Source organism: Ranitomeya variabilis, chromosome 1, assembly GCF_051348905.1.
Source record: "Ranitomeya variabilis isolate aRanVar5 chromosome 1, aRanVar5.hap1, whole genome shotgun sequence".
NCBI lineage: Eukaryota > Metazoa > Chordata > Amphibia > Anura > Dendrobatidae > Ranitomeya > Ranitomeya variabilis.
The window spans coordinates 93,441,446-93,465,956 of NC_135232.1; the positions used below are offsets into that span (position 1 = coordinate 93,441,446).

At 44.5% G+C, this 24,511-nt stretch overlaps 1 protein-coding gene across 1 annotated transcript in view; it reads left to right on the plus strand.

Annotated features, from left to right (window-relative positions):
• Window positions 1-313: 313 nt before the first annotated feature.
• SHISAL2B (shisa like 2B) overlaps window positions 314-24,511 on the plus strand; it is a 192,621-nt gene continuing 168,423 nt past the window's right edge. Inside the window, exon 1 of the mRNA XM_077286100.1 lies at window positions 314-599. Coding sequence (XP_077142215.1) covers window positions 406-599 — 194 coding nt within the window. The 5' untranslated portion in view covers window positions 314-405. The remainder of the gene's footprint in view (window positions 600-24,511) is intronic.

Consider the following 24,511-nt stretch of genomic DNA (forward strand, 5'->3'; position numbering starts at 1 on the left):
TCAGTTTGGGATGACAGGCTCTCAAAAAGACATTTACACAAGCCATCTAGTTTAGTGATGAGTCTATATTTTTGAAAGTAAAAAGTCAGGTTTTGACTTACAACTATATTTTATATATATTTTATAGTGTTGAACTCCTCTTTCCCCCAAAAAAAAATTATGTTCCATGCACAGGAGCAAAGGAAGACAAACCTTACAGCAGATGGCACCAACAAGCTATTTTTCAAGATTTACTCGCAATGCCGGCATGCTTTTCATTTACTATAAATTTAATTTAATGCTATAATAACTGCAAGACTTATTCAGTGAATTCAGAGCAAGAAAAAGGATCAGGGTGATGTGAGCGGCCAGCGTGACTGAGGGTCTGCGATTCATCGTATCACTGAAGACAAGAGTCCTCTCAGGATGACCAGACACCTGCCGGAGACTTGCACCAGCTACTACACCTCCAATAACACGTTGGTGAATAGTTTTGGATGTCCAAGGAAGGATGACACCATAGATCTGATTTACTGCTGTGGATTCGTTGACTTAAAATATTGCTGCAATGAGCCTGGCAACTACTTTCCATATAAACATGATTATATGTTGTCCCTGAGGTAAGATTTGAGTGAATGTTGGATCTATTAAAAAAAAAATTTTAAGTTATAAATATTTTTTTATTAAATGTAAAACTAAACTATGAAGAAATTAAAAAGTTTATTTTGTCAAATTAATTATTTTAAATGACCATTTTGAACCATTACTATTATGGTAAGATTTGCAAATGACGGTTCACTACGATTTATGTTTTAAGTATTTTTATTTTAATTTATCCCATTTTTATGAGGAAAAAAACTGTGTTTTATCAATGTTGATGCTTTTGTTTCACCATAGTTTCTGTAGTGTAAGATATTGGTACATTTTAATGATTTTCTTTATAGTAGAAGACAAAAGTTTAAAAGTATAGTAATATTTTTTATGATGACTTGCAAATGCTAAATAAATTAGAAGCCAATGTTTCCAGAAAATATTTTAAGGACTCAATCACACGTCATTCTGTGCTGGATCAGATTTTCACGCATTTTTGGACTTTGTTTCTGTTTTGACCATCAGTGTGGCATTTGTTTTTCTCGTATGCAAAAAATCTCCAAACAGTAAAAACAAGGAGAACTCTCAGATGAGACACAGCTGGAATCCATGTGCTGAATGTTTTTTTTTTGCAAGGACCCATTGATGTTAATGTGAGAATTTGGTCCATGCGTAGAGGTGTGGACTGGACTGCCATGTTCCTACCCTTGAAGACACCAATTGTGTTGTGTGTATAGTGTTATGCGTCTTTTGTACATATTGTGTCATGTGAAGTTTGCCTGTATAATGCATAAGTGTAGGACATAATGTACAGTATAGATTGAGACATAGGTTAGGACTTAGTACGTAAGATAGGTAACATAGATAGTAACTGTAGATAGATAGTGACATTTGGGTAAGGATATAGTTAATTATTGGGACTAGCCCATAGTGGGAGGGGCATAGTGTTAGGACAAGTGACTGCTTCCTGTAGATAGTTAGATAGGAACAAGTTCAAGAAGGAGTAGGGAGTGTCTGTGAGCAGTTCTGCCATTGGGTAAACTACAAGAAAGGAAACTAAGGGACAAGGGAGTAGCGCAACCTGCATCTGACTGAAGACGGGATAGAGTGGCCTTTCACCTTAAAGAAGTCCTTGAATAGGACAATATGTCACGAGAAACTCTGATTTTAACTGCTGAGCAGGTAAAGGGACTTGCTGAACAGGACTGTGGTGACAACTTAGGCTGTGATGAAGTAGGGTGAAATAGTGTGCTCTACCGGCCCTCTAGTAGACTACAGTGGAAGGAAACGTTGTGCTTGAAAATGCTTTTCAATGTGAAGTAAGCATTTATACGAGTCTGTACCCGCTATCCCTTGTACATAACCCTTACAGTCATTGTTCAGTAAAGACTATGTTTTACAATGGGAGTTTCCTTTATTAGACGTTGAAACCTATGGTTGTGGCTGGCCAACACTATTGGCCGCAGGCGGCTTGCAGCGGCGCAAGGCCCCCACAACACCAACACTAGCATCCAGCTAGGGCCCACTATTTCATGTAGTGAGCCAGGGTTTCGCAGGAGAAGACCAGTGCCTTGTCCGCGGCTACTGCCCCACGCTGCGCTACACATGGATCTAAAACATACATGTCTCTAGTGTTTTTCTGAGAACACTGTCAGCAAAAACACAGCTCCATGGACTATAATGAGAATGTGTTCTATCTCTGAAAGTTATTAGTACACTTAAAAATAAACAACCTTGAAATACACCTTATCAGCAAAATTTGCTTCTTTCACCTGCTAGTCTGATCTTTTAGTCTCAATTCATTAGTAAAATCTATATTCAATGTAGACAGATTTTTCCATTACTGAGATAAGAGATAATAGTTAGTACTTATATGATTCTATGGAGGGAATGGAGGAGGTAGAGGCAGACATATACATTCTGTTGCAAATTCCTCTGAAACAACAGTTATGGTTCTCCATAGAACGTTATGAGCCCCAACCGTCATCTCCTATGTCAATAATGGGAAAATCTGTCTTCATTGAAAACAGATTTTCACGTAAAGTGAGAATTTTGAGAATAAAAGATCACTCAAGGAGGAGAAACAAGCGGATTTCTCTGATGAGATATATTCCAAGTGTCTTATTTTCATGTGCACTATTTATTTATGGAAAAAAAATAATGATTACTCTTTAACCCCTTTCCCATCTTGGACATATCCATAAGTCTCTGTAACCTGGACCTTATTGACCTGGGACAGAAGGATATGGAGCGCCCTGGCTGGGAAGCGGGATACCTAGTCTTAAAGGGGATGTCTCAGTGGCTGCGACCTGGTCCGTGGCCCTGGGCGTCCAATTAAAGGGAAAGGTCTTTAAGGGGATTTGTAATGTCTATGTTCGCGACGCCACCTGTGGTGTTCGGTCAGTAGAGACCGACGCTGCTTAAAGGGGTCCTCTGGGGTGATGTTGCAGCAAGATGGTAACGCTTCCCACAGGTGAAGCGGGTTCCCCAGGGCTTCCCAGGTGTGTGGCAAGATGGTGTAAGCCGATAAATGCACAAAGAACGAGGACACAGGTTTGCAAGTCTTTACCTGGTTTACTGATGGTAGTAGTAGTCCTCAGGCCAGGGTACCAAGTACAGGGTAGCTGTGGTCCTGCCGGCTTGGAGGCAATAAGAGATCCCTTTACCAGATGAGGTCCGTTAGCCTTTCCTGCTAGCGCCGTTTAGTTAATTAGGTCTCTGCTGCTTGAAGCTCAGTGCAAGTCCCCTCTCTCCTGTCCTAAGACAGATGTCTGTACGATAGGCAGTTTGAGCCTGTTTCTAAGATCTTTTAGATGACCCGGCTCTCACAGTCACTTCTTCACCTCAGACTTGTTACGGGCAATTGACATATAGTGCTTTGCCCTCCGATTCTGTCGCTCATCCTGGAGAACAACACGACCTCTAGCTACCGGTACCCGGCTTCTGCGCTCTGACTCTGAAGGTGTCCTTCTGCTGTTCCTCTCCTGAGCTCTTTCCTCCTCTATGCTTTCCTCTAAGCTCCTCCACAATTCAACTCTACTTCTGCTTCTCTTTCCAGGGGTAGCAGCTCCCTCATGGCTGCTTGACCTCCACGTCTGCTCCAGACGTCCTTCAGCTACTGGAGACCTGCTGTCTCCCTCCACTGTCTCTCTCAGACTCCCTGAGACTGACTGGCTCCTCCTCCAGACCAGGATACATAAAGTGTAAGGATGCTCCCCTGAATCCGGGTCCTGAGCTCCCCCTCTTGGCCTAGATTCAGATTGTGAATGCCTTTCCTGATAGGATCCCCTTTGCCTCCAAGCGTGACATCACCCTCCCCGAAGGGAAGGCAACAACACTGCAGCAACCGGTTACCTGGGGGTGCTGCAGATACGTCCTGGTGATTTTGTGCTCACACAGGCTGCATAGCCACTCATCTTATTCAACCCCATCTGCACAGCTTGTAAATTTATTTTCCCCATCTATACAACCCCTCAGTTTATTCCTCCCTCTGCACAGCCCCTCACCTAATTTTATTCCCCCTCATTAGCACAGCCATCATCTCATTTTATCCCCCCTGTTAGCACAGCCCCTCATCTTATTTTATACCCCCCATCAGCACAGCCCCTCCTCTCATTTTATTCCCCCATCAGCACATCCACTCCTCTAATTTTATTCCCCCCATCAGCATCTACCCTCCCTTCATGTTATGCCCCCCTGCACAGTAATATAAGAATAAAAATAAATCTCATACCTAATCCCGGTCGACCATCTCCTCTGTGCTGTGCAGCAGTGAATGCTGGATGGCACGATGACTTCACTGCATCACGCCATCCAACGTCCCCTGCGTGTGACTTCTCCAACAAGGTGCAGGTCAAAAGTGGCATGTGTCTTGCTGGATATCCCAGCAGAGCATGGGAGATAGACGCAAATGCAATTAAGAGCAGGGAGGAAGTGATGGTCGGGGAGCAGGACAGAGAGAGGGGTGAGCGGCGTCAGTGACTGACATCGCTCACCTCCATGCCTGCGCCCCCCTCAGGTAGGGAGGAGGTAGTGAGTCGCCCACCAGGGCCGTGGGGTACCGGGTCCGGTGTTCACAGGGGGATGTCATGGTGGAGACCTGGTCCATGGCCCTGGGGGCCCATGTAAAAGGGGAAAGTCTTTAAAAGGGATTTGGTGAATAAAGTTTATGTTCGTGATGCCACCTGTGGTATTCGGTCAGTGTGGACCGACGCTGCTTTAAGGGGTCCCCTGGGGTGATGTTATGGCAGATAGATGGTATAACTTCCCACAGGAGAAGTATATCCCCAGGGCTCCCGGTGTGTAGATGGAAGATGGTGAATGGTGCAGTAAAGAACAAGGACACAGGTTTGCAGTCTCTTTACCTGGTTTACTGAAGACTTCAGGCAGCCACAGTCCAGGGTACCACATCACAGGGCAGGCAGGGTCCGGCTGGCTTGGAAGCGAATCCAGAGTCCCCTTTACCAGATGGAGTTAAAAGCCTTCCTCTAGTGCCATGGTGTTGTAGTCCCTTACTGCCTATGGCTTCAGATAAGGTCCTCACAGTTCTTCTCTCTGTCCCCCATATAGGATAGGAAAATACCTGCATGACAGGTAACTCGAGCCTTTTTACAGGGACTCTAGCATGCCCCGGGCTCTATGTGTTACTGTGTCTCAGGTGTGTGTGGCGGACAGGCAACTTGCAGTTCAGCTGTCCTGCTGGCCTCTGATGTAAGTCGTAGAGTTCCTTACAACCTCGGTGGTCCGGCTACCGGTTATCTGTGCCTCAGAGGGAGGCAGCCTGCTCGGGGCTGGTCTCCCCTGATGTTACTCTCCTGTGCTTCGCTCTCCTGCACGCTCACTGAACGATGTCCGGCTTTCTGTATGTCTCTTTCCTTTAGGAGCTGTAGTACGTCAGACTACACGGCCCCTTTGTAAGTTCTTCCTGCCTCAGACTGCTCCAGTCTGCTTCCTGGCACTTTCCCAACTGAACTGAACTCCTTTCCCTCCAGATCAGAATCTATTTATATCGGAGTTCACCCTAAACTAGGCTTAGAGCTCCCCCTTCTGGCCTGGAGTGTGAACATGTTGTATGCATGGTGGTTACCTGATAAAAGACATCCTTCATCGCTTCCAAATGTAACATTACTCTCCCCGTGAGGAAAACAATACTACTGTGACGACCAGGACACTGGGGTGCCACAGTAGCGCCTTAGGCAGGTGCCTACCCTGTCTACCCGTTGTCCCAGCCCTGATCATAAAGAAATGTCTGACATTGATCCAAGTGTCGGAACAAAACCAGAAATGTAAGTCTGTGGGTCAGTGAAAAAATTGGACCACGCTCGAATGCCATCTGTTTGTTTTACAGGGACTGCTAGATGCGAGAAAGCGAAGAAACTTTTTTTTGTTAGTTTGTTTCTTATCTGAGAAAAATCTGATGAAACTATGAACCAAATCACTGATGAAACTAAAATCACTTTACTCATGTGAGAAAACATGGACATCTGAATGAGTCCTTATTTATAGACGGAATTTTTGTGATTGCTGTAGCTTTATAGAAGCATTTTTTTGGACATTATAACCACAACACTGGGACCTTCACCATTTTAAGGTCACATTAAAATATTAAGTATTTGGTCAGTATTTTACATCAGTATTTGTAAGCAAAAACCAGGAGTGCGTGATAAATACAGAATTGGGGACGAGTTTCTATTATATTTTTCCTCTGATTGTTCCGCTTCTGGTTTTGGCTTACAAATACTGATGTAAAATACTCACCAAATACTGCACATACAACGTCGCCTTGGGCTGTATTTACACTGCATGATTACTGGGAATGGGGGTTCCTAGGAATAATTGTGCTTTGTAACCAGGCTTTCAATCACCTTATAAACCAGAAAAACATTCATTCATTGAGCAAAATGATCTTTTACGCAGCATAAAAAGTCATTGCTCTCTGCAACTCACACTGTCAATAACGAAGGCCGCCTCTGTGCATAATATAGGCTCTAATATAGATCGCTCTGTGCATCGTTTGCTTTGGTCTGTCTGTGTAAACAGGAATTCAAATGACTGCCGATTGGTAAAAGTTTACCAACCGATGGTTTCATAGTGCTTCTGATCGGTCAGTCTAAAAGGACCCCAACTCTTCCAACCTAGGGAATAGATCACCAGGGATATAAACCGAAAAAAAGACCAAACAGTAATGGATCAATAATGTAACTACAAATTATAACAAATCGATGTGATAATACACAAAATCCATACCAGACGGGAGTAAGCATAAATATAAAGTTTATTAGAAAAAACTAGTTCTTATAATAAGATTATACACAAGAGACAACAATGGAAAGTGAGTAGTAACAGCTAAAAGAGCAGCGCATAAGATGTAATAGAAAAGTGCGCTGTAAGACAGCACAAAAAAATGGGATCACTGCAGCAAAGCCCGCAATACCTGAAGCAGCGGTGCCATAAAAAAGGCCAGCCTAATATCAGTACAGTCACATAAAGAGTAACAAATATAACACTAACTAATAATGCTATGACTGAATTTCCAGGGTACTGGAATGCTGCACCTTAAGATAACACACAAGGTAACTCTAGTAAAAAGTTGTGCCAAATTTGGCTACATACTACTACCTTGAGACATTGCAGCAACAGGATGCGGGCATGCACGCAGGAAATGGAGAGCCTCAACAGGGCAAATCAGTACACCTGCGCAGGAGCTGCGACAGAAGCAAGGAAGAGGATGTCATCGCATGAAGATTGGAGGCGCTGGACTTGGACAGCGACGCCAATTGGACCGGACCGCATCGGGACCGCCCCTGGGTGAGTATAATCTAACTTGCTTTTCTTATCTTTCAGGTTACATCGGGGGCTTATCTACAGCATTACGGAATGCTGTAGATAAGCCCCTAATGGCGGTGGCCTTAGCTTATAGGTGAATTTTGGGGTGACAGATTCCCTTTAATTTTCTGCACTCCTGCTCTTGTGAAACTACAACTCCTTGCATTCCCGGACAGTTCTACCCTGGCCAGGCGGTTTTCAGGACATGTTAGAAGTTGTAGGTTAAGCCACAGCTGGAGTGCCCCAGGTTTCTGATCCCTGGACTATGCTATGATAAAGATTGTATAAAAATATTCAATAGAATATCATGTAGATAAATACATCTGAAGGCTGTTCAATGCTTTTACTCTTTTTTTTTCCTCAAGGCCATTGTGATTATGATTGAAACTGTCAATTTAATTTCAGTGTACATTCTCAGATAATGCCTTATGTAACCAGCAGACAATGAGAGTATTCATGAAGAAATCATACAATCTATAAAAGAAGTTTTCAGTGAATTACATATTGTTTCCGTGAAATCATTATAGTATAGTAATGTAAAGGTGTTAGGGTAAGGAAGGAGTTAATATCTTTATGTCTACTAAATCTCAAAGTTAGGGTTTGGTGAGAACTGGAACAAAGAAGCTGATGAAAGATGAGACTAAGCTGAGGGATACAGGGAGTATCTTCTACTCATTATACAACTGTGAATTCTACTATTTGCCATTATGTATGAAACATCTACATTTATGTAAAGAATGCCTAAATCCATACAGTGTACATAAATATACGAACACTCCGGCAAGCCCCTGAAGATGGCTGGTAATCACATGCCTGTGTATTTCTTCTGTTTTCATTTATCATAATCTGAATCACAGAAACTACCAAGCTGGAGTGAAGTCTATGCTAACAAAGGACACTATAATACGGTAATGTACAGAGTAATGTTTGAAGTAGATCCATATATAATTGGTTGGTGGAAAAAAATGTATATACAGTAAATGTCCATCTAATGTTAAATTTCATGGTGATAAACAAAAAAGATAAACAATTTTGTCGTGATTAAAAATCTCAAGGCCATTTTCACACATCTGACTTTCAAGGTCTGAGTACAGAACACAGCGATTGGACTGGCAGATGTTCTCCTGACTCAAAACCAACAGCCTCATAAGCACAGCTTCTTTCACATGTTGAAGGGTTATTTTAACTTGGGACTGTTAAGGGGGTTGTTTAGGACTATTTTTTTACTCGGGATCTAAAAATTAAGAGACAGGTCATTGTAACAGTGTCAACTACCTGATATTTTCTACTCAGAACTGGCTCAGAGAGGTGACCGACCACTCCTTAATGGTGATTCTGCTGCTCCACGTCAAAAGATCAGTTGTCTGCTATGCACGTAACACACTCACACACAGTTTAAGGGATTAAGGAAGACTTACTACCGAAAGAAGAGGCACCTACACCCAGCTGGTCTCTATACAGACTGGTCAATATCTCGCCGCACAAATAAAAACCACCTAGGCCCTGACTCAATAAAAGGTCGTCGGGTTTCTGATGCCTACTGAGGAACCAGCGGGGAGGCCGCAACACACTGCCGACAAGGAGAGAGGAAGGTATGCATGTGGACATGAAGACTCAGAGTGAGAAACTTAAAGACTGGTCATAAAATGGGAGAGAGGAAATAGTAAGCAGAACAAAAAAATAAATGAAGCTACAATAACCTTCCAGAAACCGAACAGTGGTGAAAGGAAAAGGTGCTGGGAAGGTAGACAATCAGACACACAGCAAGAATATAAGTGGTTTTAGTCTAATAGGGTAAATCCTTTCACTAAAGGACTGGAACTCCTTAGCACAAATCCACCTTGAAGTATAGCCAGCAAGGAAGTGCAGTGAAGAGATAATATATAAAGCTCCACCCAAAACTTGATAAGGCAAACCAAAATGGGAAAATGTAAAACACCTGAAGAGGTGCAAACCAACAAGGATAAATAAAGACAATATGAACAATCTGATTTGGAAAGGGAAGGAAAAGAGCAATAGGTCACCACTTCTCCTCAAACCAAGCCATGATATTCTCTGTCTTCTGGGCTGCTATCTCAACGAGGTGTTACTGTTGATGTCATGCCAATTGACAGCCTGCTCCCTGCAGTTAGGCAGCCGAAAGTCGGCTCTCAGTCAACATGATGTCATCAGTCATGCACAGTCAACAGACTAGAGCGAAAGAAAAGCCACTGCTTTGTTGATGTGACATCTATGACCACTCTATGCTGGCAGAGATCGGTGACGGGCACAGCAGGCAAATAGTTAGCAACTAATTGCCTGTCAATTTTTAGGTCCATAGTAAAAAAAAAAATAGGCCTGGATAACCCTGTTAACTGCAATATACTTGGCTGTCTACAGCAGTAACCGACAATGAATGGTGTACATGAGAGGCCACCACTTCATTCAGAACTGGAGTTTCAGTGTCCAATTCTTGGTGGGGGGCACAGTGGTCGGGCAATAGTGATCAGAAAATATCACCTATCCTAGCGATAGGTGATACATTTCTGAATTGGGAATAACTTATGTGACATGCCCTGTGACCTAACCATGGGTGAGCATGCAAGAAGGGGTGAGGGTGAGCCCTTCTTACCAAGTGGTGCCTTTTGTGATGTATTCTTCAAGCTTTATAATAGAAGTATTACCGTCAGTTGTGCAGGGAGCTGCAGAACAGTTTCATTTAATATACACATCTTAATGAATCTGAATTTTTTGATACAACATTTATCTAATTGTAAAGATCAGTTTCCTGAAAATATTTCCACCTCAGCTTCTTCGGTATATTAGTATGTCAATTAATGTAAGGCTTCCTGGAATAGAAAAGGAGCCCAACAAGGAGCCAGACCGCTGTCCCACAGCCAGTAAAACAATATCCAATATGAATAATACTTTCACCTACAAATCTATTCTATTTATTCATACAGCAACCAAAATCCTCAGAATCAGACTTTACATTATTTTTTTTCTGTACAATCTAAAAACTTATCCAAAAACAAAAACTTCTTGCCTTTATAAAGTCACACACTTGCTGTAATTAGTTTTACAATAGTTATGATCAGAGATGGCCAGACACCTAGATGTTCGGGTCTGGAGCGTTCGGGTACCAGGACAGTACCTGGACCCGAACCTTATTAACTTGAATGGTGACCCGAACATCCAGTGTTTGCCACGCTGTCACGTGCATGAGTCAAACAGCCGCGGTTCCCATGCTGTCAAAAGACAGCGTGAGTGTACAGCTGTGATCGGAGGTATAATGTTTACCTCTGGTCACTGGTGTCAGTTGACAGGACTACTGCTCCCATTAGCCAATGCCTGCTGCCGCTAATAACAGTGAGAGCAAGAGCGGGTGATGGGTGCTGTGTGTTTATTTACAAAATAACTAGGATTAGTAATGGATAGGTGTCTTATAGATGCCTCTCCATTACTAATCCGTGGGCTTGATGTCACCTGAAAATACAAAGTTGACATCAACCCCACATATATGAACCTCACTAGCCACCGCTACAGTTTGAGCCGAGCAAAGCACCAGAATTGGCGCATCTAATAGATGCACCTTTTCTGGGTGGCTATGGGCTGCTATTTTTAGGCTGGGGGTACCAATATCCTTGGTCCCTTACCAGCCTGAGAATACCAACCCCCAGCTCTCTGCTTTAAGTTGGCTGGTTGTCAAAAATAGGGGAGCCCCATGTGGGTTTTTTAATTACTTATTTAAATAATTTAAAAAAATCGAAGTGGAGACCCCTGTATTCTTGATAATCAGTCTTGCTGAAGCTGACAGCTGAGTGAGTTTTGCCTGGCTGGTTCTCAAAAATACAGGAGAATCCACATCGTTTTTTAAATTATTTATATACAGCACCGGTGCAGCTGATGAATACTCCCATCAGCCGCTCCTGCTCTCACTGTTATTAGTGATAGTAGTCCTATCAGCCGACACCAATGACCGGAGGTAAACTTTATACTTCCGATCATAGCTGCGGGCTCAAATGACATTATGGGAATCGCGGCTGTCTGACCGGCGGTGATGATCTTACTGCTGAACCCGAATAGTAGCACGGACTTCCTGGTGAAGTCCGTGTTCGGTATCCGCTCCCAAACAGTAGATGTTCAGTACGGACATCGAACTTTACTGTTTGGGTTTGCCCATCTCTACTTATGATCTCTGGGGATTCTCAAACACTTTAACATTGATGAATGATCCATCCCTGTTTTCAAACTGTCTACTGATGGAGGAGCATGTGACCAGACCTGTCCATCTGCCTCCTCCAATAGAAAAACATTACATATGGGAAAACTATTTTTCAATTGGCGGAGGCTGATGCAAAGGTCTAGTCACATGCTCCTCTATCAACAACCATTTTGAGAACAAGAGCTCTCTGCAGTCTATGAGAAAGCCAGCACTAAGAAGTCCAAGAGGATAATCTGTAATGTTTTTACATTAGTTAGTGATACAAAATCATGATACAAAATCAATTCCTCAACACATTTGTTAAAAAAAAAAAATAGAATGGACAATCCCTTTAAGTGACAGGCTGATGTGCCTGTGTCAGAAAATACCTGGAACATCTCTTGTCTTGGAGTAAAATCCATCTCCAACATCTCATCCTGTATAATTACATAGATTGTTTGTTCTGCTTTACATCATAGTTTCATATTTGTTAAGGTTAATAAAAAACACAGATCCATCCAAATAAACCTATACTCTAAGATGTTAAACCAGGCAAAGGCAAAAACCACAGAAGGCAGATACTAATTGCAACAAATTAAGGAAAAATTCCTTCCTGTCTCAATAAAGAACCAAAAAGAATTGGAGTACATGTCCAGAAAAATATACCAAATTTTATTAAATAAATAACACAGATGACAAGGCAAACATTTCACAACACTTAAAGACACATAGTATATAAATTCAAATGAGGTGGGTAGCACAGACCAAACAACCGGTGCTGTCCGTTGCCAACGCCATATATATACAAAAAATCATATGCATAATGCAAAATATATACAAGGGTACAGAGTCAAAGGGAAAAGTGTTGGGTCGTATAGAAAAAGCACCGTGCAGCCCTGTACACAGGCTAGCACCCAAATAGCTATATCTTCAAACCCATCCCCATGCTCTTACCACAAAATTGGCGTCAGACCTGGACAGCACCGTTGCCCCAACGCGCGTTTCGCGTCAGCTTCGTCAGGGGGCGGTCCTGTCTCAATACATGGAGTTCCTGGGATGAACGTCCCATAACATGAGTGGTATATAACCTCTAATATTATACGTATATTTCAGGAAAGACATCTAGTCCATCATTTAACTTTAGTGAATCAACCATAAAAACATTGTGTGGTTGAGAGTTCCGCAGTTTCACTGCTCTTACAGTAAAGAATCCCCGTGATTGTGGTTAATGAGAACCTACTGCCAGGTCCAAAATGGTTAGCTTTTGCTCTTGTTGTATTCCTGCTAATTGATTGAGTATTCCATTTTTCTGTTTGTTTTTAAAACTCATCATACGGTTCCTGAGATTTGGTTTTTTTTGTTTGGTGCTAGTTTAATGGTCTTTACCAAGTGGATTTTGTGGGGGCTTGTTTTTTGGGTGCTCTGCGTACTTAACCTGTGAGTAACTGTAGGAGGTGTAGCAATTCTATCCCTTTAAGTGAGTAAACCCCTTTAATTGTAAATGTGTTATGCTGCTATATAATGTTGTGTAAGGTAGGACAAGTGTACAACCTATTGTAGGACACTATACCGGGCTCCACTTTGTACTTAGTTTGGTAGGCGGGGCTGTCTTTCATAAATATAGTGTCTTCCTGTTTTGTAGTTAGTTAGAGACTGGGAGCTGAATAGCTCAGGAGGGCTGCAATGCCAAGATAGTCTCGTGGGGCTTAATGCCCGAGACTGCACAGGAACAGCCCCATAACCTTAAGTGAAGTGCCCATCCATACAGGGTGCAGACGGACAGAGGGTACAGCTGAGACTGCAGTGCTTTCCCTGGTTCAGAACAGAAGTCAAGAAGCGATCCTAAATCAGTACAGGGACACAGGTCGCTCGCCATGTGGCCACTCATTGCTTGGGCTGATGCCTTTCGTACCGGGGTGAAACGGACGGAGGAATAATAAGGTGTATTGTGCTCGCACAGGGAGGGTGCTGCATTATCGCAAGAGGCTATAGGTCCCCTTAATGTACTGCAGGACATAGAGGAAAGCGTAGGGAAAGCGATGAATGTGAACTGCTTGGAACCTGATGCTAATGCTGTAACTGACTGGAATGTGCTGAGAAAATCTAATAGTAAAGTTCTACGTTTTAACCCTTTTCTGCCATTGGACGTACTATTCCATCCATGAGGGGTGGGACCTACTTCCCAAGGATGGAATAGTACGTCCAGCGCGATCAGCCGCGCTCACGGGGGGAGCGCGGCCGATCGCTGCCGGGTGTCAGCTGACTATCGCAGCTGACATCCGGCACTATGTGCCAGGAGCGGTCACGGACCGCGCCCGGCACATTAACCCTCGGCACACTGCGATCAAACATGATCGAAGTGTTCCGGCGGTATAGGGAAGCATCGCGCAGGGAGGCGGCTCCCTGCGGGCTTCCCTGAGACGATCGGTACAAGGCGATGTGCTCACCTTGTACCGAGCGTCTGCTCCCTGCAAGCCCCGGATCCAAAATGGCCGCGGGGCTGCATCTGGGTCCTGGAGGGAGGTGGCTTCACAGCGCCTGCTCAGAGCAGGCGCCGGAAGCCTCCTGCAGTGCACGTCAGATCGCTGATCTAACACCGTGCACAGCAAAGTGTCAGATCAGCGATCTGTCACTTTACTGTGATGCACCCCCCTGGGGCAAAGTAAAAAAAAAAAAAATTACATGTGTAAATAAAAAAAAAAAAAACTAAATAAAATAATAATAAAAAATATATATATATTGTTCCAATAAATACATTCCTTTATCTAAATAAAAAAAAAACAATAAAAGTGCACATATTTAGAATCGCTGCGTCCGTAATGACCCGACCTATAAAACTGTCCCACTAGTTAACCCCTTCAGTGAACACCGTAAAAAAAAAAAAACGAGGCAAAAAACATCCCTTTATTATACCACCGAACAAAAAGTGGAATAGCATGCGATCAAAAAGACGGAAATAAATAACCATGGTACCTCTGAAAACGTCATCTTGTCCCACAAAAAACGAGCCAACATACAGCATCATCAGCGAAAAAATAAAAAAGTTATAGTCCTCAGAATAAAGGCGATGCAACGTATAAAAGCGCCAAAACATAAAAAAATATATAAATGAGGTATCGCTGTAATCGTACTGACCCGAAGAATAATACTGCATTATCCATTTTACCAAACGTGGAACGGTATAACCGCCCCCCCCCAAAGGAAATTCATGAATAGCTGTTTTTTTGTCATTCTGCCTCACAAAAATCGGAATAAAAAGCGATCAAAAAATGTCACGTGCCCGAATATGTTACCAATAAAAACGACAACTCGTCCTGCAAAAAACAAGACCTCACATGACTGTGGACCAAAATATGGAAAAATTATAGCTCTCAAAATGTGGTAACGCAAAAAACATTTTTTGCAATAAAAAGCGTCTTTTAGTGTGTGACGGCTGCCAATCAAAAATCCGCTAGAAAACCCGCTATAAATAGTAAATCAAACCCCCCCTTCATCACCCTCTTAGTTAGGGAAAAATTAAAAAATTTAAAAAATGTATTTATTTCCATTTTCCCATTAGAGTTAAGGCTAGGGTTAGGGTTAGGGCTAGGGTTAAGTCTAGAGTTAGGGCTAGGGTTAGGGCTAGGGTTAGGGCTAGGGTTATGGCTAGGGTTAGGGTTGGGGCTAGGGTTAGGGCTACAGTTAAGATTGGGGCTAAAGTTAGGGTTAGGGTTGGGGCTAAAGTTAGGGTTGAGGCTAAAGTTAGGGTTAGGGTTTGGATTACATTTACGGTTGGGAATAGGGTTGGGATTAGGGTTAGGGGTGTGTCAGGGTTAGGGGTGTGGTTAGGGTTACCGTTGGGATTAGGGTTAGGGGTGTGTTTGGATTAGGGTTTCAGTTATAATTGGGGGGTTTCCACTGTTTAGGCACATCAGGGGCTCTCCAAACGCGACATGGCGTCCGATCTCAATTCCAGCCAATTTTGCGTTGAAAAAGTAAAACAGTGCTCCTTCCCTTCCAAGCTCTCCCGTGCGCCCAAACAGGGGTTTACCCCAACATATGGAGTATCAGCGTACTCAGGACACATTGGACAACAAATTTTGGGGTCCAATTTCTCCTGTTACCCATGGGAAAATACAAAACTGGGGGCTAAAAAATAATTTTTGTGGAAAAAAAAAGGATTTTTTATTTTCACGGCTCTGCGTTATAAACTGTAGTGAAACACTTGGGGGTTCAAAGTTCTCACAACACATCTAGATAAGTTCCTTGGGGGGTCTAGTTTCCAATCTAGGGTCACTTATGGGGGGTTTCTACTGTTTAGTTACATCAGGGGCTCTGCAAATGCAACGTGAAGCCTGCAGACCAATCCATCTAAGTCTGCATTCCAAATGGCGCTCCTTCCCTTCCGAGCTCTGCCATGCACCCAAAAGGTGGTTCCCCCGCACATATGGCATATCAGCGTACTCAGGACAAATTGGACAACAACTTTTGGGGTCCAATTTCTCCTGTTATCCTTGGGAAAATACAAAACTGGGGGCTAAAAAATAATTTTTGTGGGAAAAAAATAATTTTTATTTTCACGGCTCTGCATTATAAACTGTAGTGAAACACTCTAGATGAGTTCCTTAGGGGTCTACTTTCCAAAATGGTGTCAATGGTGGGGGGTCTCAATGTTTAGACACCTCAGTGGCTCTCCAAACGCTACATGGCATCCCATCTCAATTCCAGTCAATTTTGCATTGAAAAGTCAAATGGCGCTCCTTCCCTTCCGAGCTCTGCCATGCGCCCAAACAGTGGTTTACCACCACATATGAGGTATCAGCATATTCAGGACTAATTGTACTATAACATGTTTTGGGGTCCAATTTCTTCTCTCACCCTTGGGAAAATAAAAAATTGGGGGCGAAAAAATCATTTTTGTGAAAAAATATGATTTTTTATTTTTACGGCTCTGCATTATAAACTTCTGTGAATCACTTAATGGGTCAAAGTGCTCACCACACATCTAGATAAGTTCCTTAGGGGGTCTACTTTCCAAAATGGTGTCACTTGTGGGGGGTTTCAATGTTTAGGCACATCAGGGGCTCTCCAAACGCAACATGGTGTCCCATCTCAATTCCAGTCAATTTTGCATTGAAAAGTCAAATGGCGCTCCTTCGCTTCCGAGCTCTGCCATGCGCCCAAACAGTGGTTTATCCCCACATATGGGGTATTGGCGTACTCAGGACAAATTGTACAACAACTTCTGGGGTCCATTTTCTCCTGCTATCCTTGGTAAAATAAAACAAATTGGAGCTGAAGTAAATTTTTTGTGTAAAAAAGTTAAATGTTCATTTTTATTTAAACATTCCAAAAATTCCTGTGAAACACCTGAAGGGTTAATAAACTTCTTGAATGTGGTTTTGTGCACCTTGAGGGGTGCAGGTTGCAGAATGGTGCCACACTTGGGTATTTTATATCATATAGACCCCTCAAAATGACTTCAAATGAGATGTAGTCCCTAAAAAAAATGGTGTTGTGAAAATGAGAAATTGCTGGTCAACTTTTAACCCTTATAACTCCCTAACAAAAAAAAATTTTGGTTCCAAAATTGTGCTGATGTAAAGTAGACATGTGGAAAATGTTACCTATTAAGTATTTTGTGTGATATATCTCTGTGATTTAATTGTATAAAAATTCAAAGTTGGAAAATTGCAAAATTTTCTAAATTTTCGCCAAATTTCCATTTTTTTCACAAATAAACACAGGTAATATCAAATAAATTTTATGACTATCATGAAGTACAATATGTTACGAGAAAACATTGTCAGAATCACTGGGATCCGTTGAAGCGTTCCAGAGTTATAACCTCATAAAGGGACAGTGGTCAGAATTGTAAAAATTGGCCTGGTCATTAAAGGGAACCTGTCACCCCGTTTTTTGAAGATGAGCTAAAAATAGGGTTAAATAGGGGCAGAGCTGGGCGTTACATTAGTGTCTTTGTGTGCCTTTATTACCCACCTATGCTGCCGAAATACCTTTGTAAAGTCGCCGTTTTCTGCTGTCACTCACGCTGGTCTGGTCCTATGGGCGTGGTGACAGCGCTGTTTCTCCCCCAGAATCCTGCTCATCATTACGTTGGTGGCGTAGTGGTGTGCGCATGTCCAAAAGGCTAATCCACTGCCCAGGTGATGAAAAACAGCGCGATCTGCGCTATTCAGCCATTTACCGGTAGGCGCGGCCATCTTTCCTGTGGCCGCGCATGCGCAGATGGAGCGCTCTGCTGCCTGGGGCTTCAGGAAAATGGCCGCGGGATTCCGCGCGAGCGCAGATGGAGATCGCGGCAGCCATTTTCCTGAAGCCTCGGGCAGCAGAGCGCTCCATCTGCGCACCGGTAAACGGCTGAATAGCGCAGATCGCGCTGTTTTTCATCACCTGGGCAGTGGATTAGCCTTTTGGACATGCGCACACCACTACGCCACCAACGTAATGATGAGCAGGATTCTGGGGGAGAAACAGCGCTGTCACCACGCCCATAGGACCAGACCAGCGTGAGTGACAGCAGAAAACGGCGACTTTACAAAGGTATTTCGGCAGCATAGGTGGGTAATAAAGGCACACAAAGACACTAATGTGACGCCCAGCTCTGCCCCTATTTAACGCTATTTTTAGCTCATCTTCAAAAAATGGGGTGACAGGTTCCCTTTAACGTGCAAACCACCCTTGGGGGTAAAGGGGTTAAGTTGGCAAAGGACTCTGTCTCTTGTTATTGAACAGAAGCAGCGGAATCACAGCCAGCCCCATGGGACCCAGATGGTGCAGAGGGTGAAGCAAAAGGTATGCTGCAGAAGGGACAGTGTTTACATATAATGGGGGACCAGAGCTTGAGTGAACAGTTAATCTCAGCCCCAATTACGGCTTTGGCTCTTCATCTTACATTTGGCGTAGTGCGGCAGGATCCCGCAACTGTGCAGCGTGGGAATGTCGTGGAAGATGTTATTGATGCAACCAAAAGAAGTCAAGAAGAAGAAATTGTGAATACTGCTGAAATACTGGGTGAGGCTGATATTGCTCTTGAAATACTGCATGAGACTGATTTTATGGACTTGTCAAACACCCACAATGTGACAGACGTGGTGATGGGAAAGATGGTGGCAGTGAAGATGGTGGAGTTTGGCGCCAATAGGGAGAACGACAGCACCCTTCATGGGCGTGACTCCCTAGAAATGGTGCGAAAATATGTCCCACCATGTCCCTTGCCTCGCCCATGGTGAGTGCGTCGCAGGAGGAGGAGGACTCGCCCCCTGGCACATGCTATGAGGAAATGGGTGGAGAGGCCAGAATTGACCCCACCCTGGAATGGGTGGGGCCCACAAGAAAACCCTGGGTGCAGCTGCGCGGTATCATTTTCGAGACTCAGCACTGGAAGCGATGCACCACTCCTGCACTTGTCTCAGTGGGGGCATAGGCCGCATTGAATGGAAATGGTGAAGGACCAACCCGGGGGACCAAGAGACGATGCCGTGGAAACATCCCCGATACCTGTGGAAGAGAGCTTCCGGTGGCTGCCGGAGTCAGAGCGTCGTCCATGGGAGCCCAAGCCATGTCACGCGGAGTCAGAGCATTGGCGGGAGATGGAGCCTCATCATCTTCCTGAGTGGGAGCCTGGCCTTCTGGAGTCGGGACAGCAGCGGGGACTGGAACCACCTTGTCAGGAACGGTTCCCACCACAGCAGTGGGGACCGGGATCAACGACAGCCCTGGAGGAGCTGGTACCGGAAGTGAAAGCCCAGCCGGAACTTCATCAGCGGGAGCCGAAGTGCGCTGTGGTGTCCGCAGAGGGATCCACGATTCGCAGGACGGGCGCAGCTGGATCACTGCAGTCAACAGCGGTGAGTGCACCCCGGCCTTTGACCCCATAGGGATGGTCTATGCGCGGCCAACTGCTCCACCAGGCCGAGCTGTCCCTCATTTTCTTGAGTCCATTGATCCATCCTGCAGCTGTCAGGAGCGAGAGAACCGGCCCACGTCTGGCACAAGTACAGCGCTGGGCCCTTCTTATCAGGCCACAACAGGCCCGGTTCCCTGCCCCAGGCAGTCTGGATTGCCGGGGTTATTGAAAAAAGGAAGCAGCGAGAGAGACAAATATGGGCCAAATTGCATTGACATTGAGAAAGTGCTATGGCCGGTTGCCGTACTCGCGGCCAGCTTGTATATACGGAGGTGGGATGAGGTTTCGGCTTCATTCGGGAGTCGGGGACTGAAGACCAAAAATCCATGTGAATGCCGCCTCAATTAAATTTGTGAGACCCCTGAAAGAAGGAGATTGGGTATCTTTTATAAAAGAGGATTGCCCCAGGGGTTATTATGTGGTAGCAGTGACCCTCTGTTCTGATGAGGATGACCAAGGACTACACTGTGTTCCAAATTATTATGCACAAAGAGTTTAGGAGTGATAAGTTTAGAATTTTTTTGTTTGTCATTTAAACTCATTGATGGTGATGTGTGTCAGGGCTCTTTATATCACTGAAAGCAATTGCAGATACCTGTGCAAATTAGTTTGGCAAGTGTGTCCAAATAAAGGCAAGACTACTTAAGAAGGCTGTTCCACATTATTAAGCAGCCTACATTTTTTGCCAAAATGGGAAAGAAAAAGGATGTGTCGGCTGCTGAGAAGCAACAAATTGTGGAGTATTTAGGTCAAGGCATGACTACAATCAACATTGCCAAGACACTTCATCGTGATCATCGCACAATCAAGAAGTATGTAGCTGATTCCCAGCACACACGTGTGCGTGCTGATAAGGAAAAATTGAGGACTCTTTCCAATAGGCAATTGCGTTAGGTTAAAAGTGCAGCTGCAAAAATGCCTTGTCATAGCAGCAGACAAGTTTTTGAAGCTGCTGGTGCCTCCAACATCCCCAGAACAACAAGATGCAGGGTCCTTCAGAGGTTTGCAGCTGTGCGTAAGCCATCCTGTTGACCACCTCTATCCACTGCACACAAGCAGAAACGGCGCAAGTGGGCCAAACGATACATGAAGACCGACTTCCAAACTATTTTGTTCACCGATGAGTGCCGTGCAATGCTCAGTGGTCCAGATAGATGGAGTGGAGGATGGCTGGTTGATGGACACCCCATGAAAACACGGCTAATGCGCCAACAAGGAGGAGGTGGAGTAATGTTTTGGGCTGGAATCATGGGGAGAGAGATTGTCAGCCCCTTTATGATCCCTGAAGGGGTAAAGATGAACTCCATAATGTATGTGGAGTTTCTAAAACAACACTTCCTGCCATGGTTCAAGAGGAAGAACCGTGCTTTCCGCAACAAGATCATTTTCATGCATGATAATGCACCGTCTCATGCTGCAAAAAACAGATCTGCATCTCTGGCTGCTATTGGCATAAAAGAGGACAAACTTATGGTGTGGCCACCATCTTCCCCTGACCTCAACCCCATTGAGAACCTCTGGAGCATCATCAAAAGGAGTGTCTATGATGGCGGGAGGCAGTTCACATCTAAGCAACAGCTCTGGGAGGGTATTCTGTCCACATGCAAAACAATTGAAGCAGAAACCATCCAAAAAACTGACAAATTCAATGGATGAGAGAGTTCAGAAGCTTCTTTCGAACAAGGGGTCCTATGTACAAATATAACATCACCTAGAATAAAGTTTTCACTTGAAAACTGTTTGATTTCATTTTGTAATAAGCTGATAATGCTTATAACTAGTGTTGAGCATTCCGATACCGCAAGTATCGGGTATCGGCCGATACTTGCGGTATTGGAATTCCGATACCGAGATCCGATACTTTTGTGGTATCGGGAATCGGAATCGGAAGTTCCCAGTGTATGGTTCCCAGGGTCTGAAGGAGAGGAAACTCTCCTTCAGGCCCTGGGATCCATATCCATGTAAAAAATAAAGAATTAAAATAAAAAATAGGGATATACTCACCCTCTGACGCGCCCTGGTAGTAACCGGCAGCCTGCTTTGCTTAAAATGAGTGCGTTCAGCACCTTCCATGACGTCACGGCTTCTGATTGGTCGCGTGCCGCTCATGTGACCGCCACGCGACCAATCACAAGGCGCGACGTCATTCTCAGGCCCTAAACTCCTCATTCTAGGAATTTAGGACCTGAGAATGACGTCGCGGCTTGTGATTGGTCGCGTGGCGGTCACATGAGCGGCACGCGACCAATCAGAAGCCGTGACGTCATGGAAGGTGCTGAACGCGCTCATTTTAAGCAAAGCAGGCTGCCGGTTAACAGCGGTAAGGTGCAGGGGCCTCCGGACGGGTGAGTATATCAATATTTTTTATTTTAATTCTTTATTTTACACATTAATATGGATCCCAGGGCCTGAAGGAGAGTTTCCTCTCCTTCAGACCCTGGGAACCATCAGGATACCTTCCGATACTTGGTGTCCGATTGACTTGTATTGGTATCGGGTATCAGTATCGGCGATATCCGATACTTTTCGGGTATCGGCCGATACTATCCGATACCGATACTTTCAAGTATCGGACGGTATCGCTCAACACTACTTATAACTTCACAATTGACCATTTTTTTGTTCAAAATAAAAAAAAAGTTTGAAAACTCTGCTGTGCATAATAATTTGGAACATGCATTTTGAGTGTTTATTTTTTTTTTAAAAAATACTGTTTTCATAGGAAGCTTGTTCCAAAACATTGCAATTATACTAGAATAGTAGATGACTGGAAAATAACAATGACTGCAATTCAGATAGGTAATTTAGAAAAAATATGAGGAAATATTATTTGCATAATAATTTGGAACACAGTGTATATGCGGGCCCGGACCAGGCTAGGTCGGTCCCCGGTATGCCCAGTCCAGCTCTGCTTCAGCTGCATCCTGGCAGCCTATGGACTCTGTGGCTGCAGAGTCCCCTTCCGCCCAATCAAGGGCATGGGACTACCCTGATGGAGCGGCATGGGATCCATACCGTTGAAAGGCGACAACTTGGTTGCTAAATAAAAATTGTACTTGTTGCACCTAAGAAACTCATGGGATTGGTCTGCATCCCTGCGGGTGAGTGAGCCCTGATAGCACTCCCAGAAGCAGGAGTAATGCGGCCGGTACGGCCAGTGACGTTGTGCTGTTGATTAAACTTTTGTTGCGCTTGTTGCGCCCTTTCTGCTGGTTAGCAGGAACTCTACCTCCAGAGAAAAAAAAAGGGGTCCTTGGACTAATGGACCGGGTGTGACTGCTGCAACAGACTGTGCTGTATGGCCAGGCAGCACACATTTGCACATTTGGCACACAGGACAGTGCCTTGCACAATGGGAGGGGGCCGCCTCCCTTAAAGAACTGTTGACCTCACAAAACGGTCATACGCTTGTTTATATGTTGCTGCTTGAGTCATCAGCGGTGCAATGGAAGGACTGTTTTTCAGGCATCTCTTCAGAGACCGGACACTCGTGCGCTGTTTCCACGTCATGTTATTCTACATCATTTTATCTCTCTGCTCAGAGTAATTATTGTAATATTAGAGTTTTGGTGAATGGTCGGGGACGACCGTTGTTATAGGGAGGGAGAATGTAGGAGGTGTAGCATTTGTATCTCTTTAAGTGAGTAAACCTCTTTAAATGTAAATGTGTTATGCTGCTATATAATGTTGTGTAAGCTAGGGCAAGTGTCCAACCTATTGTAGGACACTAGATGGGGCTCCACTTTGTACTTAGTTTGGTAGGAGGGGCTTCCTGTTTTGTAGTTAGTTAGAGCCTGGAAGCTGAATAGCTCAGGAGGGCTGCAGTGCCCAGATAGCCCCGTGGACCGCACAGGAACAGTTCCTTGGGGCTTAACGCCCAGGACCACACAGGGACAGCCCTGTAACTTTAAGTGAAGTGCCCAGCCATACAGGGTCCGGACAGACAGAGGGTACAGCTGAGACTGCAGTGCTTTCCACAGTTCAGAATAGGAGTCAAGAAGAGATCCTAAATCAGTACAGGGACACAGGTCGCTAGCCATGTGGCCACTCATTGCTTGGGCTAATGCCTTTTGTAGCGGGGTGAAACAGACAGAGGTAAAATCAGGTGTATTGAGCTCACACAGGGAGGACGCTGCATTATCGCAAGAGGCGGTAGGTCCCTGTAATGTACTGCAGGACGTAGAGGAAAGCGTGGGGAAAGCGAGGAATTTGAATTGCGTGGAACCTGGTGTTGTAACTGACTGAAATGTGCTGAGAAAATCTAATAGTAAAGTTCTATGTTTTAAGTTGGCAAAGGACTCTTGTCTCTTGTTGTTGAATAGAAGCAGCGGAATCACAGCCAGCTTGGCTGGGACCCCAGATAGTGCAGAGGGTGAAGCAAAAGGTATGCTGCAGAAGGGACAGTGTTTACAAGTAATGGGGGGCCAGAGCTTGAGTGAACAGTTAATGTGAGCCACGACTACGGCTTTGGCTCTTCATCTTACATAACAGCCCCCTGGTAAAGACCATAAAAAATATAATTAAATAGAAATCCCTAAATATCATTAAAGGGAACCTGTCACCCCCAAAATCGAAGGTTAGCTAAGCCCACCAGCATCAGGGGCTTATCTACAGCATTCTGGAATGCTGTAGATAAGCCCCCGATGTATCCTAAAAGTTGAGAAAAAGAGGTTAGATTATACTCACCCAGGGGCGGTCCTGGTCCAGGTCTGATCCGATGGGTGTCGCGGTCCGGTCAGATGGGTGTCGCGGTCCGGTCCGGCGCCTCCTATCTTCATCAGATGACATCCTCTTCTTTTCTTCTTGCTGCGGCTCAGGCGCAGGCGTACTTTGTCTGCCCTGTTTAGGGCAGAGCAAAGTACTGCAGTGCGCAGGCGCCAGGCCTCTCTGACCTTTCCCGGCGCCTGTGCACTGCAGTACTTTGCTCTGCCCTCAGCAGAGTAGACAAAGTACACCTGCGCCGGAGCTGCAGCGTGAAGACAAGAAGAGGACGTCATCGTGAGAAGATGGGAGGCCCCAGACCG